Source organism: Geotrypetes seraphini, chromosome 4 (genome assembly GCF_902459505.1).
Source record: "Geotrypetes seraphini chromosome 4, aGeoSer1.1, whole genome shotgun sequence".
NCBI classification, from domain to species: Eukaryota; Metazoa; Chordata; class Amphibia; order Gymnophiona; family Dermophiidae; genus Geotrypetes; species Geotrypetes seraphini.
Genome location: NC_047087.1, coordinates 317,691,368 through 317,708,699, shown reverse-complemented (window position 1 = coordinate 317,708,699; position 17,332 = coordinate 317,691,368). Strand labels below are relative to the sequence as shown.

The window sequence follows — 17,332 nt, the reverse complement described above, 5'->3', positions numbered from 1 at the left end:
TCTTCAGACGCTGGCTTTGTGCTCTACCTGCCTTTACCGTGTATTCATTTAACCTCTTCCTGGCAGCGTTCAAGCTGGTCTCACTAGCTGTACCTGGCGAGCAGGCTCCCACTATGTCTGAGGGGCTGGCTGCTTTCTGTTTCCGAGAGGTTTCCGACGCCATCCTGCCGACACTTATCTAGAAAGGAGCAAGAAGTCATGTTAGGAAAATATTCCCAAGCACCTGAAATGACATATTTTTATCACAACTTAAATGGAATTGCATGTGCTGGGGTAGAATCGAGAGCATGGAACAGAAAACCGTTGCCCTCTAATTAGAAATAATGCCCCAATCAGATAGGAACCCTGCTTTCACAACCTGTTCCGATTTTGACGATTATGCAGTCTTTCAATCTCCGTATGAATCTTGCCTGATCCTTTCATCTTAAACTCCTAGATGCTGGAAAATTTTGCAAAGGTCACTGCTAAATCAGTAAATAACATGCACAAACAGGGCATTTCTATAACACAGGAGACCATATTTATGCAAGTATTACACATTTATGAGGGGCCGCTGTAAGTTCTCAACCCGACCAAGAAGAGAATGATGTGGAGCCATGACACTTACCAGTTATTCCACACTTCTTGTTTCATTTCATACCATTGAAACGAGAAGTGTCAAGAAAAGTGTAGAATAACTTGTAAGTGTCATGGCTCCACGTCATTCTCTTCTTGGTTGCGCTGAGAACTTTTCAGCAGCTCCTCCTATTGTGATGTCAAAATGCCTCATTCCACCAATGCCTAAGAGCCAACCTCATTGGTGATGTCACAATGGCTTGCTTTTCCTATTCTTGTGCCCTTTTGCTAGATGCATTTGCCTCATTGCAAAGAAGAGAGTGTCAAGAAAAGTGTGGATTAACAGGTAAATTTCATGGCTCCACATCATTCTCTTTTTGGTTTGGCTGAGAATTTTTCAGCAGCTCCTCGTAAATGTTTAGAATAATGGCATACAGGTGGACATGTGCACACCCAAACAAGAGTGCAACATTCCGCCTAAGCCTTATTCTGCAAATACTCAATGGACACAACATTAAAGGCGTCGGTGCAGTGCGCCACAGCCTCAAGGAAAGCAAACAAAATGTTGGGTATCATTAAGAAGGGTATCACGACCAGGACGAAGGAAGTCATCCTGCCACTGTATCGTGCAATGGTGTGCCCGCACCTGGAGTACTGTGTTCAGTACTGGTCGCCGTACCTCAAGAAGGACATGGCGGTACTTGAGAAGGTCCAGAGAAGAGCAACTAAGCTAATAAAGGGCATGGAGGACCTCTCATATACTGACAGACTGAAAAAGCTAGGGCTTTTCTCCCTGGAAAAGCGGAGACTTAGAAGAGACATGATAGAAACCTTCAAGATCATGAAGGGTATAGAAAAAATAGACAGGGACAGATTTCTCAAATTATGGGGAACCACAAGTACAAGGGGGCACTCAGAGAAATTGAAAGGGGAGAGGTTTAGAACAAACGCCAGGAAGTTCTTTTTCACCCAGAGGGTGGTGGATACATGGAACGCGCTACCGGAGGATGTGATAAACAGGAGCACGCTACAGGGGTTCAAAGAAGCTTTGGATAGGTACTTGGATGACAAAGGAATTGAGGGGTACAGATAAGAGTAGAGGTAGATTATAGGGATGGGATTAGAGGTAAGTTATAAAATTAGTCAGGGACCACTGTTCAGGCAATAGGCCTGATGGGCCGCCGCGGGAGCTGACTGCTGGGCAAGATGGACCTCTGGTCTGACTCAGCGGAAGCAACTCTTATGTTCTTATGACTTAGCGTAAATTTGCAAGGGGGATGGACAGAGGAATGGAGCATTGGCAGGACACAGGTGGAGCTCACAGATAACTTACAGAATAGAGTTACCTGAGTACCTGCGAAACATATAAACCTGTTTATGGGCCAGACTCAGTAAATGGCACTGAAAGTTAGGCTCTGGGAAAAATGTGCATTCACCCCAAAATTCTATAAAGTGCGCCTAAAGTTAAGTGCCTACATCGATGCACACCCCCTAACTTAATTAATAGGGTAAATTGGCACCAATAATCAGAATTTAATACCTCTCAATTGGCACTAATTGGAGTTCATTGGATTTTAGGGGAGATCCGGGAAATTAGACTTCGGTGCTGGGCAAAATGGTAGAAACGATTATAAAAAATAAAATTGTGGAACACGTAGACAAACTTGATTTGATGAGACGGAGTCAGCATGGGTTCAGCCGAGGGAGATCTTGCTTCACAAATTTGCTTGACTTCTTTGAAGGTGTGAATAAACATGTGGATAAAGGTGAGCCGGATGATATAGTGTATCTTGATTTTTAGAAAGCTTTTGATAAAGTTCCTCACGAAAGGCTCCTGAGAAAATTAAAGTGTCATGGGATAGGTGGCAAAGTTCAGTTGTGGATTAGGAATTGGTTATTGGATAGAAAACAGAGGGTAGAGTTAAATGGCCATTTTTCTCAATGGAGAAGAGTAAACAGTGGAGTGCCGCAAGGGGCTGTACTGGGACCGGTGCTATTTAACTTATTTATAAATGATCTGGAAATTGGAATGACGAGTGAAGTGATTAATTTGCAGATGACACTAAACTGTTCAAAGTTGTTAAAATGCATGCGGATTGTGAAAAATTGCAGGCAGACCTTAGGAAATTGGAAGACTGGGTGTCCAAATGGCAGATGAAATTTAATGTGGACAAATGCAAAGTGATGCACATTGGGAAGAATAACCCGAATCACAGTTACTGGATGCTAGGGTCCACCTGTATCATGCCCCTGTATCACTCCATGGTGCGACCTCATCTGGAGTATTACGTTCAATTCTGGTCTCCTTATCTCAAGAAAAATATAGCGGCACTAGAAAAGGTTCAAAGAAGAGTGACCAAGATGGTAAAAGGGTTGGAACTCTTCTCGTATAAAGGTTAGGGCTCATCAGCTTGGAAAAAAGACGGCTGAGGGGAGATAGGATTGACGTCTACATAATCCTGAGTGGAGCAGAACGGGTACAAGTGGATCGATGTTTCACTCCATCAAAAATGAGAGCGTAGGGGCTCCTTTTACGAAGGTGCGCTAGCGGTTTTAGCGTGTGCTGAAGATTAGCGCTCGCTAACCCTGCGGTACACGAAAAATACTAACGCAAGCTCTATGGAGGTGTTAGCGTGTAGCATGCGCTGAAACCACTAGCGCACCTTCGTAAAAGGAGCCCTAGGGGACACTCAATGAAGTTACAGGGAAATACTTTTAAAACTAATAGGGGGACTGGCCTAATATCTCCCTCCCAGAACTGGGTAACTTGGAAGCTCAGCAGTTAATATGCGAACTATGGATGAATCAGAAATTTAAAAAAAAAAAAAAAAGAGAGAGAGAGAGCTATTTTAAATCATAGGGAGCCAGTACAGTTCCTAAAGAGGTTTCTATATTAGATAACAGACCGCAGCTGAGACATGGCCAATGTCACAAAAAATAGTGAACGAGTGAGAAAAGGCGGTATATAAATATATATCAACAACGGTTTATGCACTCAGGACAGCACTCAAGACAAAGGTAAGAGGTACCCACAAAATTCACAGTCTCTTTTTAATCCTTGTGCCTGGGCAATGGTTGAAAGGTACTCGTGTCCTTGGGAGCTTAGGTGCCAGCCTATATAAGATCCAGGCTACACTTGTACACCCCTACTCGCCCCCTACACTCTGAAGCAGAGAAACGACTGTGCATCCCCCCAGGAAGGTGGAGACCACCCACAAACGCTCCTACAGTCACTTCATCCCACAGCTTTGGAACCAACTTCCCCCTCAAATCAGATCACAGAACTCATTGATGACCTTCCGAAGAGCTGAGAAGACCTTTCTCTTCAACTAAAGGTCCAGCCGCAAACAATCCCCTCTGAACTCTCTACTGCCAACGACCACTAGTTGGCAACTACCAAGGTTCAATTTACTGTAATACCTCCCCAGGACTCTCCTATGGATGTCCTTCCCTACCCCAGCCTTCTCCTCAAGTTACTATATTGTCAAAACGCACTGTCTAATGTAACCTACTGTGAATGTTGTAACCCATTCTAAACTCCTGGGAGGATGGGATAGAAATCAAAATAATAAATACAGGTCCTTGATCCAGGGACGGCGTTCAGCTCACGGCTCAGAACCTGCACTTGGATCTTAACCAAAAGACTGAGGTCTGACAACTGAGGTCAAAAAGTAGATCCAAGCCCTGAGCTGAGTGCTGTACCTTCTTGGCCTTCTGGCTGAGACTTAGAACCTGTATAGTCAGGAGGGGGGAAGGAGAGGGGTTTAACAATTTAATAACCATTGCTAAAAGCGAGGAGAGTTGGATTGTTAAATGTCCTGCAAAAGTGAAAAAAAAAATCCCAGTCCGTAGGTCTAAAGAAAGCAATACAGTGCACTTTCAGGCAGAACCAGCAGCCGGCCAGTGGCTGGAGACAGTAAGCTGACTCACCACTCCTGGACTCTGGACAATTCCAGTCACTCTCAGAGCCCCAGGACCCTGCCACGTTGCTTCCCAGGCAATGCCCTGTCCTTGTGCTCAGGGAGCTGCGTTTTGTGTTCCTGCTGTTCCTAGGTTGTTATGGGAACCAGGGAGGGTCTAATTCCAGTGTTGGCCCCAGGCCTAGAACCTGGGAATGAAAGCCTTCTCCAGACTGGCCACCTCAGACTGATGCATGATGGGATTTGTAGTCCTTTCATGTAAAACCCTAATCCTGGACTACTGCTTGGCATGAGAGTTTTTCTCCTTTATAATTTTAACTGTAAATGCTTGAGTGTCTCTTGAAAAGTGACATATCACGTGATAAAAATTCAATGATACAGCAGGATTCCTTAATTACAGCAGATCTCATGTGCAGCCATTTCAGGGGTCCAAGTTTATTAAAATTTTGATAAAATGCTAATCATACATTCTAAGTGTTTTAACAATAAAAAAAAAAGAGGGAAACATTTAACATACTAAATATAGACTGGACAAACTTGACAGAAGGAGAGACAAAAGGAAAGTAGGGAGAATTACAATTTGAAAGAAAAGAAAATATGAAAGGTAAAGTACAGTAGCATCATTATTTCCCATTTGAGGCACAGGGTGATAAAACATTGTGCTCCGGGGCACATAATAAGCCATAAAAATTCACATCCATATCGGATGCTCCTTACTGTGCTACGAATGAATGGTCACCTTAAAGTTAATCGGCTACGATTAGGTAAACTGAAGTCGAAAACACTTCCATCTAGCATACGTATAGGCACGGACCCAGAAAATCTGCAGGGACCGATGAGGGAAATAATTTTCCTTTTCAAAAAACTATTACAAAGAACAGAGGAGCTGCTTAGAGGTTATAGCGGAGGGCTGAAAAGCAGAGAAGTCAGGGTTCAACTCCCACCATGGCTTTTTATGATTTTGAGCAAGTCACTTAACCCTGCATTGCCTCAGTAAAGACAGTAAAGAGCTCATTTTCAAAAAAGAAAGACGTCCAAATGGCGGCATAAACTTACTTTTTTAGATGTCTTGCTAGATTTTTTGTCTGCAGTGTGTCCAAAGTTCAAGGAGGCGTGTTTAGCCCTTGGATGTCTTGCGATGATAATGGTATTATCTTATTTTCCATTTTTGATCACCCCTTTCCCCTATTCTCTTTAACATCTACATGTCCTCCCTGAAACTCTTTCAACTATCCCCCCTGGAAACAATCTACACTTACGCAGATGACATCCTTGTCCTCCTTGAGACTGACCAGAACCTCACCAACCTCCACGAAAACATTACAGCTTGCATAATGAGACTCCGTGCCTGGTTCCTCTCAGTACAGATGAAACTAAACTAATCAAAAACAAAACTACTCTGGCTCGGCCCAAAATTCGAACACCTGCCCACCCTTTTCGCACTACCCACAGGCGATACACTCCAGCTCGAATTCTCATGCAAGGTCCTTGGTATCATTATCGATTCCTCTCTCTCCCTCAATGACCACCTCAACTCCTTGGCAAAATCATGCTTTTTCAGCCTCCACATGCTGAGGAAAGCTAGATCCTACTTCAGCCAACAACACTTTGCCATCCTTGTCCAATCCATCATCCTCTCCAAACTAGATTACTGCAACGCCATCTACTTAAATCTAACAAAAAAAAGTCTTCTAAGACTCCAGCTAATCCAGAATACTGCAGCCAAACTGATCTTCTCAAAACGCAAATCTGACCATGCCTCCCCACTCCTTGCCAAACTTCACTGGCTCCCAATAATCTCCAGAATCCATTTCAAATGTTCCTGCCTGGCTTTTAAGATCATTCATGGCATCCTCCCTCCTCTTATCCCACTGTCTTTCAACTCCTCCAGTCCTGACTCCTCCAGAACTGCCCAAAGGTATAAACTAGCCTTCCCCTCCCTTCGCAGCATCCACTTTGCAGGCAAACTGGGAAAATCCCTTCTCTTCAAAATCACAGGTCTTTGGAATGACCTCACCTCCCCGTTGCGGAACCTGAACTCCCTTCAGTTATTCCGCAAACAACTGAAAACCTGGCTTTTCAGCAAATTGTAACTCTATCCTTCCCCCCCTTTTTTTCTCCCCCCTTCTTCACATAAGTTCATGTAATCCTTTTTCTTCTTCTCTACCTACTATTTAAGTTCTTGTAAACCGTGTTGAGCTCCATACTCATGGAGATGATGCGGTATATAAACTTAAGGTTTAGATTAGATTAGATTAGATTGTTTTATTTTCCTTCCCCCTGGTTTTGATCCCCTTTTATAAAGCCGCATTAGGCTTTTTTATCGCCAACCGCAGCGATATTAACTACGACGATCATAGGAATTCTATGAGTGCCGGAGCTGTTACTGCCATGGCCGGCGATAAAAAAGCCTAATGCGGCTTCATAAAAGGGGGGGATTTATGAAGCCATGTTAGGGTTTTTATCGCCGGTTGTGGCTGTAAAAGGCCTGATGCTCATAGAATTCATATGAGTGTTGGAACTTCTACCACTTCGGCCTGCAATTAAAAAAAAAAACCCTAATGAAGCTTCATAAAAGGGGGATGGGGGGTTATTTGATAATTTGTAAAGTGATGATTGCTATTATGTTTTTTTGAAATTTATATCCGCTATCTTTATATTTTGCACAATATTAGGGGACATACATCTCTGTTTCTGTGGTGTTGCATTGTTAGCAGAGTCCACCTTAAGAAGAAGATCCCTCCTGTCAGAAACTGCCCGCAAACACTCCTACAACCACTTCATCCCCCAATTCTGGAACCAACTCCCCCCACAAATCAGACTACAGAACTCATTGATGACCTTCCGGAAAGCGGTAAAGACCCTCCTCTTCAGCTACAATTCAACCACAGTCTACGCCTCACCCCCCTTAAACCCCTCTCCCCTCTCTTCTCCATTCGAAACTTCTACTTAAATTGCTGTACAGTCCATTCTTAACCTGTATTTAAATTACTGTATAGTCTTTGAATTGTCCAAATGTACTCCACTGTGAATGTTTGCTTGTAGACCGTTCTGAGCTACTGGGAGGACGGGATAAAAATCAAAATAAATAAACATAAGAATTGCCACTGCTAGGTCAGACCAGTAGTCCATTGTGCCCAACAGTCCGCTCATGCGGCGGCCCTCTGGTCAAAAACCAGTGCCCTGAGACTAGCCTTACCTGCAGGAACTTGTCTAACTTTGTCTTGAATTCCTGAGGGTGTTTTCCCCTATGACAGACTCCGGAAGAGCGTTCCAGTTTTCTACCACTCTCTGGGTGAAGAAGAACTTCCTTACATTCGTATGGAATCTATCCCCTTTCAGTTTTAGAGAGTGTCATCTTGTGCTTCCTACCTTGGAGAGGGTGAACAACCTGTCCTTTTCCACCAAGTATATTCCCTTCAGTACTTGAATGTTTCAATCATGTCCCCTCTCAATCTCCTCTGTTCAAGGGAGAAGAGGCCCAGTTTCTCTAATCTTTCACTGTATGGCAACTCCTCCAACCCCTTAACCATCTTAGTCGCTCTTCTCTGGACCCTTTCGAGTAGTACCGTGTCCTTCTTCATGTATGGCGACCAGTGCTGGATGCAGTATTCCAAGTGAGGGCGCACCATGGCCCGGTACAGTGGCATGATAACCTTCTCCGATCTGTTCGTGATCCCCTTCTTTATCATTCCTAGCATTCTGTTTGCCCTTTTCGCCGCTGCCGCACAGTGCGTGGACATCTTCATCGACTTGTCAATCAGAACTCCCAAGTCTCTTTCCTGGGAGGTCTCTCCAAGTACCGCCCTGGACATCCTGTATTTGTGCATGAGATTTTTGTTACCGACATGCATCACTTTACACTTATCCACGTTGAACCTCATTTGCCATGTCGATGCCCATTTCTCACACTTGATTATGTCACGTTGCAGATCTTTGCAGTCTCCCTGTGTCTTCACTACTCTGAATAACTTCGTATCGTCCGCAAATTTAATCACCTCATTCGTCATACCAATGTCCGGATCGTTTATAAAGATGTTGAAGAGCACGGGTCCAAGCACTGAGCCCTGAGGCACCACACTGGTGACTCTCTTCTAGTCCAAGTATTGTCCATTTACCCCCACTCTCTGTTTCCTATGCTCCAGCCAGTTTTTAATCCATGTGAGTATTTCACTGTTGATTACATGGCTCGCAATTTTCCGAACTAGTAGTTCATGCGGAACCTTATTGAACACCTTCTGAAAATCTAGATATACAATGTCGACCGGGTCGCCCTTGTCTATCTGCTTGTTTACTCCCTCGAAGAAGTGCAGCAAGTTTGTCAAACATGATCTGCCTTTGCTGAAACCGTGCTGGCTGGTCATCAGACCGTGTCCGTCAAGGTGATCAATGATGCGGTCCTTTATCAGCGTCTCCACCATCTTTCCCGGTACTGAGGTCAGACTCACCAGTCTGTAGTTTCCCGGGTCTCCCCTCGAACCTTTTTTGGAGATCGGTGTAACACTCGCCACCTTCCAGTCTTCCGGAATCTTTCCGATTTGATCGACAGATTGGCTATTAGCTGAAGCAGTTCAGCTATAGTCCCTTTCAGTTCCTTGGTGGTTCAGTTTAACTTTTATCTACAAATTTCAATTTTACCCCCTTTTACAAAACCGTAGTGTGGTTTTTAGCGCTGGCTGTGGCAGCGCTAAAAACCACACTACGGAATTCTATAAGCCGGTGCTAAAAAAAAGCGATATCGTTTTGTAAAAAGGGGAAGGGGGAATTAGTTTGTGATTACATAATACATACTGAGCACAGGTGTTTTCTGTGTGTATGAAAGACATGGTTCTCTGTTAGCATTGACTGTGCAGGATCAATCTGTACTAATCAGTCTTCTTTAGTTTTACATTGGGTGTATTGATGTTCTACTGTGCACTGCAGTATGTAAAATGCTGCCTTTTCCTAGGTACACTATTGTTGTGCGATGTGTGGATTGTTACTAAAAAATCATGTTTTTTTTCATATACACTTCTCCCTCCGTATTTGCGGTTTCAGCATTTGCGGTTTTGATTATTCACGGTTTTTAGCTTGCTGGCTCCTCCCCCCAAATTACATCAGCTTGCATAGAGAAATCGCTGATTCCAATGTTTACATTCCTAGCACTTTGTTCACTGTGTTTTGCCTCTTCTTCAGGAACAGGCCACGTCTCCCACCATGTTATTCGCGGTTAGCACAGTTACTTACCGTAACAGGTGTTATCCAGGGACAGCAGGCAGCTATTCTCACATATGGGTGACGTCATCGATGGAGCCCAGATGCGGACGCCTCACAAGCAAACTTGCTTGAAGAAATTCAAAGTTTCAAGACGCCCGCACCATGCATGCTTGAGTGCCTTCCCGCCCAGCACAGGGCCCGTCTCCTCAGTTCAGATAGCTAGCAGAGAAGCCAACCAGGGGAAGTGGGTGGGTCTTGAGAATAGCTGCCTGCTGTCCCTGGATAACACCTGTTACGGTAAGTAACTGTGCTTTATCCCAGGACAAGCAGGCAGGTATTCTCACATGTGGGTGACCTCCAAGCTAACCAGAATGGGATGGTGGGAGTGTTGGCAATTTAGGAGAATAAATTTTGTAATACTGTTTGGCCAAACTGTCCATCCCGTCTGGAGAAAATATCCAGACAATAGTGAGAAGTGAAGGTATGAACCAAGGACCAAGTAGCAGCCTTGCAAATTTCCTCAATAGGTGTAGATCTGAGGAAAGCTACCGAAGCTGCCATAGCTCTGACTTTATGGGCTGTGACTTTACTGTGAAGGGGTAATCCAGCCTGGGCATAGCAGAAAGAGTTGCAAGCCACCATCCAGTTGGAGATGGTACACTTAGAAATAGGATGTCTCAACTTATTTGGGTCGAAGGAAACAAAAAGTTGAGGAGCAGTTCTGTGTGGTTTGGTGCGTTCCAAGTAGAAGACAAAAGCACGTTTACAGTCCAGAGTACGAAGAGCTGATTCTCCAGGGTGAGAATGAGGCTTTGGAAAAAAACACTGGAAGTACGACGTATTGGTTGAGATGAAATTCTGAGACCACTTTAGGTAGGAATTTTGGATGAGTACGAAGAACAACTTTGTCATGATGGAACATCGTGAATGGTGGGTCAGTAACTAAAGCTTGCAGCTCACTGACTCGTCGAGCAGAAGTGAAGGCAATGAGAAACACCACTTTCCAAGTGAGATACTTCAGATGAGCCTTATCAATTGGTTCAAATGGAGGCTTCATGAGTTGAGAAAGGACAACATTGAGGTCCCAAACCACAGGAGGCGGTTTGAGAGGAGGTTTGACATTGAAAAGTCCTTTCATGAATCTGGAAACCACCGGATGAGCAGAGAGGGGTTTCCCTTCAATAGGCTGATGGAAAGCCGCAATTGCACTGAGATGAACCCGTATAGATGTAGACTTGAGGCCAGAATTGGATAAGTGCAAAAGATAGTCCAAAACAGAAGATAAGGAGGAATGCTGAGGCTCCTTATGATGAGAAAAACACCATGTAGAAAATCTAGTCCATTTTTGGTGATAGCATTGTCTAGTGGTAAGCTTTCTGGAAGCTTCTAAAACGTCTCTTATAGATTGAGAAAACTGAAGAGGGGTTATGTTGAGAGGTACCAGGCTGTCAGGTGTAGAGACTGCAGGTTGGGATGAAGCAGAGATCCTTGACTCTGTGTAAGCAGAGAAGGAAAAACTGATAGAAGGTATGGCTCCATGCTGCTGAATTGAAGTAGAAGGGAGTATCAGGGTTGTCTCGGCCACCGAGGAGCAATTAGAATCATGGTGGCATGATCATTCTTAAATTTGACCAGCGTCATGAGAATGAGAGGGAATGGAGGAAATGCGTGGAGGAAAAGATTCATCCATTCCAGAAGAAAAGCATCTTCCTCGAGGCGGTGAGGAGAGTATATCTTGGAGCAGAACTGAGGCAGTTTGTAGTTGTGGGGAGCTGCAAAGAGGTCTATCTGTGGCGTTCCCCACTGTGAAAAAATGTGATGAAGAGGCGAGGAATGGAGAGTCCATTCGTGAGGTTGCAGTAGACGACTCAAGTTGTCCGCCGAGCAATTATTTGCCCCTTGAATGTAGACAGCTTTGAGGAAGGTGTTGTGGCGGATTGCCCAGTCCCAAACCTCCAGAGTTTCTTGACAAAGGGAGGCAGACCCTGTCCCTCCCTGTTTGTTGACATAATACATGGCGACTTGGTTGTCTGTCCGAATGAGGACTACTGTGTCGTGAAGTAGATGTTGAAAAGCATGGAGAGCTTTGAGGATCGCTCTGAGTTCCAACTGATTGATATGACATTGACGATCTGTACTGGTCCAGAGGCCTTGAGTACGGAGACCATCGAGATGAGCGCCCCAAGCGTAGGTCGAAGAGTCTGTCGTGAGGACCTTCTGATGAAGGGGGCGTTTGAAAAAGCAAGCCTCTGGAAAGATTGGAAGAGAGCATCCACCAACACAGAGACTGCTTCAAAGAAGGAGTGACTTTGATGTGTCGAGAAAGAGGATCGCAAACCCGCGTCCATTGAGATGCCAGGGTCCACTGAGGAATTCGGAGGTGAAGTCTGGCAAAAAGAGTCACGTGTACTGTGAGGGTTGAAGCTGAGATTTGGAAAAATTAATCTTGAAACCCAAACTTTGGAGGAACCAGGTAGTCTGTTGGGTCGCTACAATAACCCCTTGAGACGTGGAATCCTTGATGAGCCAGTCGTCGAGGTAGAGAAACACCTGAAGACCATGATTCTTAGAGCTACTGCTACCACTACCAGGCACTTGGTAAACACTCTGGGAGACGAGGCCAGGCCGAGTGGTAGTACTCTGTATTGATAATGCAGATTCCCCACCTGAAATTTGAGGTACTGACGGGAGGCCGGATGAATGGGAATATGAGTGTAGGCCTCCTTGAGATCCAGAGAGCATAACCAGTCGTTCTGCTCGAGAAGGGGATAAAGGGATGCCAGGGACAACATTCAAAACTTTTCTTTGACTAGAAATTTGTTGAGAGCCCTGAGATCCAAAATGGGTCCCAGATCACCCGTCTTCTTCGGAACAAGGAAGTAACAGGAGTAAAATCCCCTGTTTTGCTGCTCCAAGGGAACTGGTTCGATGGTATGGAGATGAAGCAGAGCTTGAGCTTCCTGAAGAAGAAGAGCGGTCTGGGATGGATTGGAAGGATACTCTCTTGGAGGAAGCTCTGGTGAAACCTGAGTGAAATGAAGAGAGTATCCTTCTCTGAGGATGGTAAGCACCCAGAGGTCAGAGGTAATTAACTTCCATCGGTCGTAAAACGACCTCCTATAGGATGGAAACGACCTCCTTTAGGGGGAAAATGAGACAGAGTCAGAACGGTGGAGGTTATTCTCTGTTTTAAACAGTCAAAAAGGCTGAGAAGCTGAGAAGATGCAGCAGAAGGTTGGGGTTTTTGCTGCTTCTGAGGTCGCTGCTTCTTAAGAGGAGGGCGAGTGCATGGAGCATAACGCCGTTGGTAGATAAGAGCAGGGCGTGCAGGCTTGGCAGGAACTGGCTTTGGCTTAGGTCTGACAATTGAAGCAAAAGATTTCTCATGATCAGACAATTTCTTGGTGGCTGCCTCGATAGATTCATCAAAGAGGTCATTGCCCTCACAAGGAATGTTAGCTAAGCGGTCTTGAAGATTAGGATCCATATCGATGGTATGAAGCCAGGCTAGACGACGCATAGCCACAGAGCAAGCAGCTGCTCGAGCAGACAACTTGAATGCATCATAAGATGACTGGAGGAGATGCAACCAGAGTTGAGACAAAGAAGCAATAACTTCTTGAAATTCAAAGTGCATTTGAGTATCCAAATAATGCAAGAACTTCGGCAAAAAAGAAATCAGAAATTCAAAATAAGTGATGAATTGAAAATTATTATTGAGGACTTTAGAAGACATCATAGCATTTTGATAGATGCAACGTCCGAATTTGTCCATAGTCTTCCCTTCCCTTCCAGGAGGAACGGTGGCATAAACCTTGGAAGGATGGGACCTCTTTAAGGAGGACTCGACAAGGAGGGATTGATGAGATAACTGAGTGTTGTCAAATCCTTTGCGATGCACAGTTTTATACCTAGAGTCCAATTTTCCTGGAACAGCTGGTATGGAAAAAGGTGTCTCCATGCATCGACCAAAAGTCTGATTCAAAAGCTTATGAAGTGGAAGCTTAAGAGACTCTGCCGGAGGTTGAGGAAGATGCATGACTTCTAGATACTCCTTAGAGTATTTTGAGCCAGTATCTAATTGAAGATTCAAGTCTATAGCCATCTGACGAAGGAAAGACAAGAAAGATAGCTGGTCTGCCAATGCTTTGCCTCGAGAAGGACTCGAGGATGTCGAGGCAGCATGAGTCGAAGATGAAGATTCAGCATTAAAGGAACCTGGTGACTTGGACGAGGCAATCGAAACCGGAATATCCTCAAGGTCCGGCATCGGAGACCTCGAACGAGGCGTCGGTGGTCTGGTCAAGGTTGAAGTAGATCGAGGCTTAGAGGAAGATGGTCTATCTTGAGAAGACGAACTTTGCCCGGAATGATGCCTCGAGGAAGGCCTTGAACGTCGGTGAGAACTGTCTCTGGAACCAGATCTCGAGGATTGAGGAGACTTCACCTCGGAGAAGAGAGCAGCTGATGCTATCGGATGAATAGGACTAGAGGCTGTAGATTGAAACTCCAGAGGCTTGGTGGAGGAACCTCGATGCACTCCCAAAGACTCTGCTCCTTGTATAGAATGTGAGGATTCCGTAGAGGCACTCGCAAAGAATCTGCTCCTTGCTTTACGTGCTTGGATGCCAGACCAGACACTCACAGAGACTCTGCTCCCTGCAAAGAGTGTGTAAGTTCAGATTGGGGCAAAGGAAGCGGCTCGACCTCGCGGGAGTCTGCTGAATGCCCAGGCTGGATAAGAGAAAGCAGTTTGGGTCCCAGGTTAGTAAGGAACTGAATAAACTGCTTCTCTAACATGGTCTGGAAAGAAGCAGGCAAGGACCTGCTTTGGCTGGAGGTTCCTTCAAGGTAGTGTGAGTGTGCTTCGACCTGGGAGTCTTAGACACTTTAATCACCACCGGCGGAACCGACTGCTGAGCTATCTGACCTGAGGAAACAGGGGAAGATACAGCAGATGACGTCGAAGTAAGAGCCGCTGCAAACAATGAAGGTCTGATGAGACTCGAGGTGGAAGCAGTAGGCGCAGAAGGAGCCTCGGTGGGAGTCGAGGCCGAAGACTCCTTCGAAGTCGAGGGATCAGTAGAAGACTCCATCTCGAACAACGCTTGAAAGCATGAGGCTGAAGTATTTGGCAAGGCAGGCATGACCTAGAATGATGTTTCGGCCCAAGGCACTTGAGGCAGCGTCCGTGAAGGTTCGTAAGAGAGATTGCGCGCTGACACTTGCTACACCTCTTGAAGCCCGTGGCAGGCCGGGACATAGAAGGAAAAATAGTTGCTGCAAAATCAAAGCCCTCGGGCTGCAGCCGAGCGGCCTGTCCCGGAAAACGAACGGAAGAAGAAATTTTTTTTTTTAACTAAAATAAAAGAAATAAACTAAAAACAGCGATTCGTGAGGAAAAAAACACAAACCGCGGTTGAGAGAAGGCACAAAGGAACAAAGTAAAACGCAGGGAGTCAAAGACAGACTTATCGGCTCCGCGGAAAACTGAGAACTGAGGAGACGCGCCCTGTGCTGGGCGGGAAGGTACTCGCGCATGCACGGTGCGGGCGACTCGAAACTTCGAGTTTCTTCAAGCAAGTCTGCTTGTGAGGCGTCCGCATCCGGGCTCCATCGATGACGTCACCCATATGTGAGAATACCTGCCAGCTTGTCCTGGGATAATCACTATATTCACGATGGTTTTTAATAGAAAACAGTGAATAACATATGAAAAAGTTATTTGGGGTTCTGTTAATTCCCTATCACAGCGAATACAGAGGGAGAAGTGTAGATGAGGGGGTGCCACATAATGATGGGCCCCCAGTGTCACATGCTAGGTAAGCCACTGGCAGAAACCGACAAAGGTAAAATATATGCCACTGTGGTCACCTGATCTATTTATGCGTGCGTATGGCTCAGTTTGTGGGGAGGGGCTAAGGCCGGGTGAGACCGGGGACAGAGTCATGTGCCCTCTTTTTTGTCTTCACAAATATGGTAGCGCTAGCCAAAAAAGATACCCAAATGACCAGATGAGACTGGAGAGATTAAGGGCTCCTTTTACTAAGCTGCGTTAGGTCTTTAACGTGCGGAATAACACATGCTACAATGCCATGCATGCTAGATGCTAACGCCAGCATTGAGTTCTAGCCGTGTAGCTTGGGGTTAGCACGCGCTAATCTGCTGCGTGCGCTAAAACGCTAGCATACCTTAGTAAAAGGAGCCCAAAGCCATGTCCTCCACACACTTCCCCAAAGATCAGAATGGAACAGCATTACATCAACTAAGTCCATTAAAAAAGTTCCTCAATCATTCTGCCTTACATACACTCCTACACACTTTTATCCTCCCTCATACTGATTACTGTAATATTTATTCATTCAGTCCTCTTCTCCATCAAACTCAAAAGACTCCAGGTATTACAAAATACCGCTGCCAGATTTTTAGGTAATGCAGGTCGTTTTAATCATTGTACCCATCTGTCGAAATATCTTCATTGGCTTCCTCTCTCTTACCAGTTCAAATTTAAGATTTTCTGCCTCTCTCGTAGAACTCTACACCAAGGTACACCATTCTAGCTTTCTAATTTGATCCTCTTTTACACCCCCTCAGATCAATTTGTTCTCTAGATGCAAATAGGTTAGCAACATTTCATGCTGCCGATCCAGAGCAAATTGGTTTCCCTCATGTCTTTCTCAACAAAAGACTATGAACTTGTCCAAACCCTTCTTAAAAACCAACTACATTAACTGCTCTTACCACAACCTCTGGCAATGCGTTCCAGAGTCTATTTCCTCCTATTGGTTTTAAAAGTATTTCCCTGTAACTTCATCGAGTGTCCTCTAACCTTTGTAATTTTTGATGGAGTGAAAAATCGATCCACTTGTACCTGTTCTACTCCACTCAGGATTTTGTAGACTTCAATCATATCTCCCCTCAGCTTTCTCTTTGCCAGGCTGAAGAGCCCTAACTGTTTTAGTCTTTCCTCTATGAGAGGAGTTCCATCCCCTTTACCATCTTGCACGCTCTTCTTTGAACCTTTTCTAGCGCCACTATATCTTTCTTGAGATAGAACGTGCAGAACTGAACGCAATACTCTAGGTGAGGTCGTACCATGGAGGGATACAGAGGCATTATAACATTCTTAGTCTTGTTAATCATCTTTTTAAATATAATTCCTAGCATCCTGTTTGCTTTTTTGCCCACTGCCGCACATTTGGTGGAAGGTTTCATCGTATTGTCTATGATGACACCCAGATCCTTTCCTTGGACGCTAACCCCCAAGGTGGACCCTAGCATCCGTTAACTGTGATTCGGGTTATTCTTCCTAATGTGCATCACTTTGCATTTGTCCACATTAAATTTCATCTACCACTTGGACACTCAGCCTTCCAATTTCCTAAGGTCTGCCTGCAATTTCTCACACTCTGCATGCGTTTTAACAACTTTAAACAATTTAGTGTCATCTGGACATTTAATCACCTCACTCTGCCTATGTCCAAATGGCTTGGTATGGACTTTTTTTTTTTTTAAATGGTCAAAAAAGTTAGACATCCTAAGGGCCAAAACATCTGGATAGGAAATTAAAAAAAAAAAAAAGATGTTTTAGTTGTTTCGAAATGGACATTTTTTCCACTTCTGGTGATGTCCAAATTGGACTTAGACACACTATTGAAAAC

At 44.8% G+C, this 17,332-nt stretch overlaps 1 protein-coding gene across 1 annotated transcript in view; it reads right to left on the bottom strand.

The window, feature by feature from the left end:
• The window catches only part of LOC117359225, a 313,075-nt gene extending 308,479 nt beyond the window's left edge, over nt 1-4,596 (bottom strand). Inside the window, exons 1-2 of the mRNA XM_033941598.1 lie at nt 4,486-4,596; nt 94-178 (exon numbers count right to left, since the gene is read on the bottom strand). Coding sequence (XP_033797489.1) covers nt 94-163 — 70 coding nt within the window. The 5' untranslated portion in view covers nt 164-178; nt 4,486-4,596. The remainder of the gene's footprint in view (nt 1-93; nt 179-4,485) is intronic.
• Nucleotides 4,597-17,332: the final 12,736 nt, after the last annotated feature.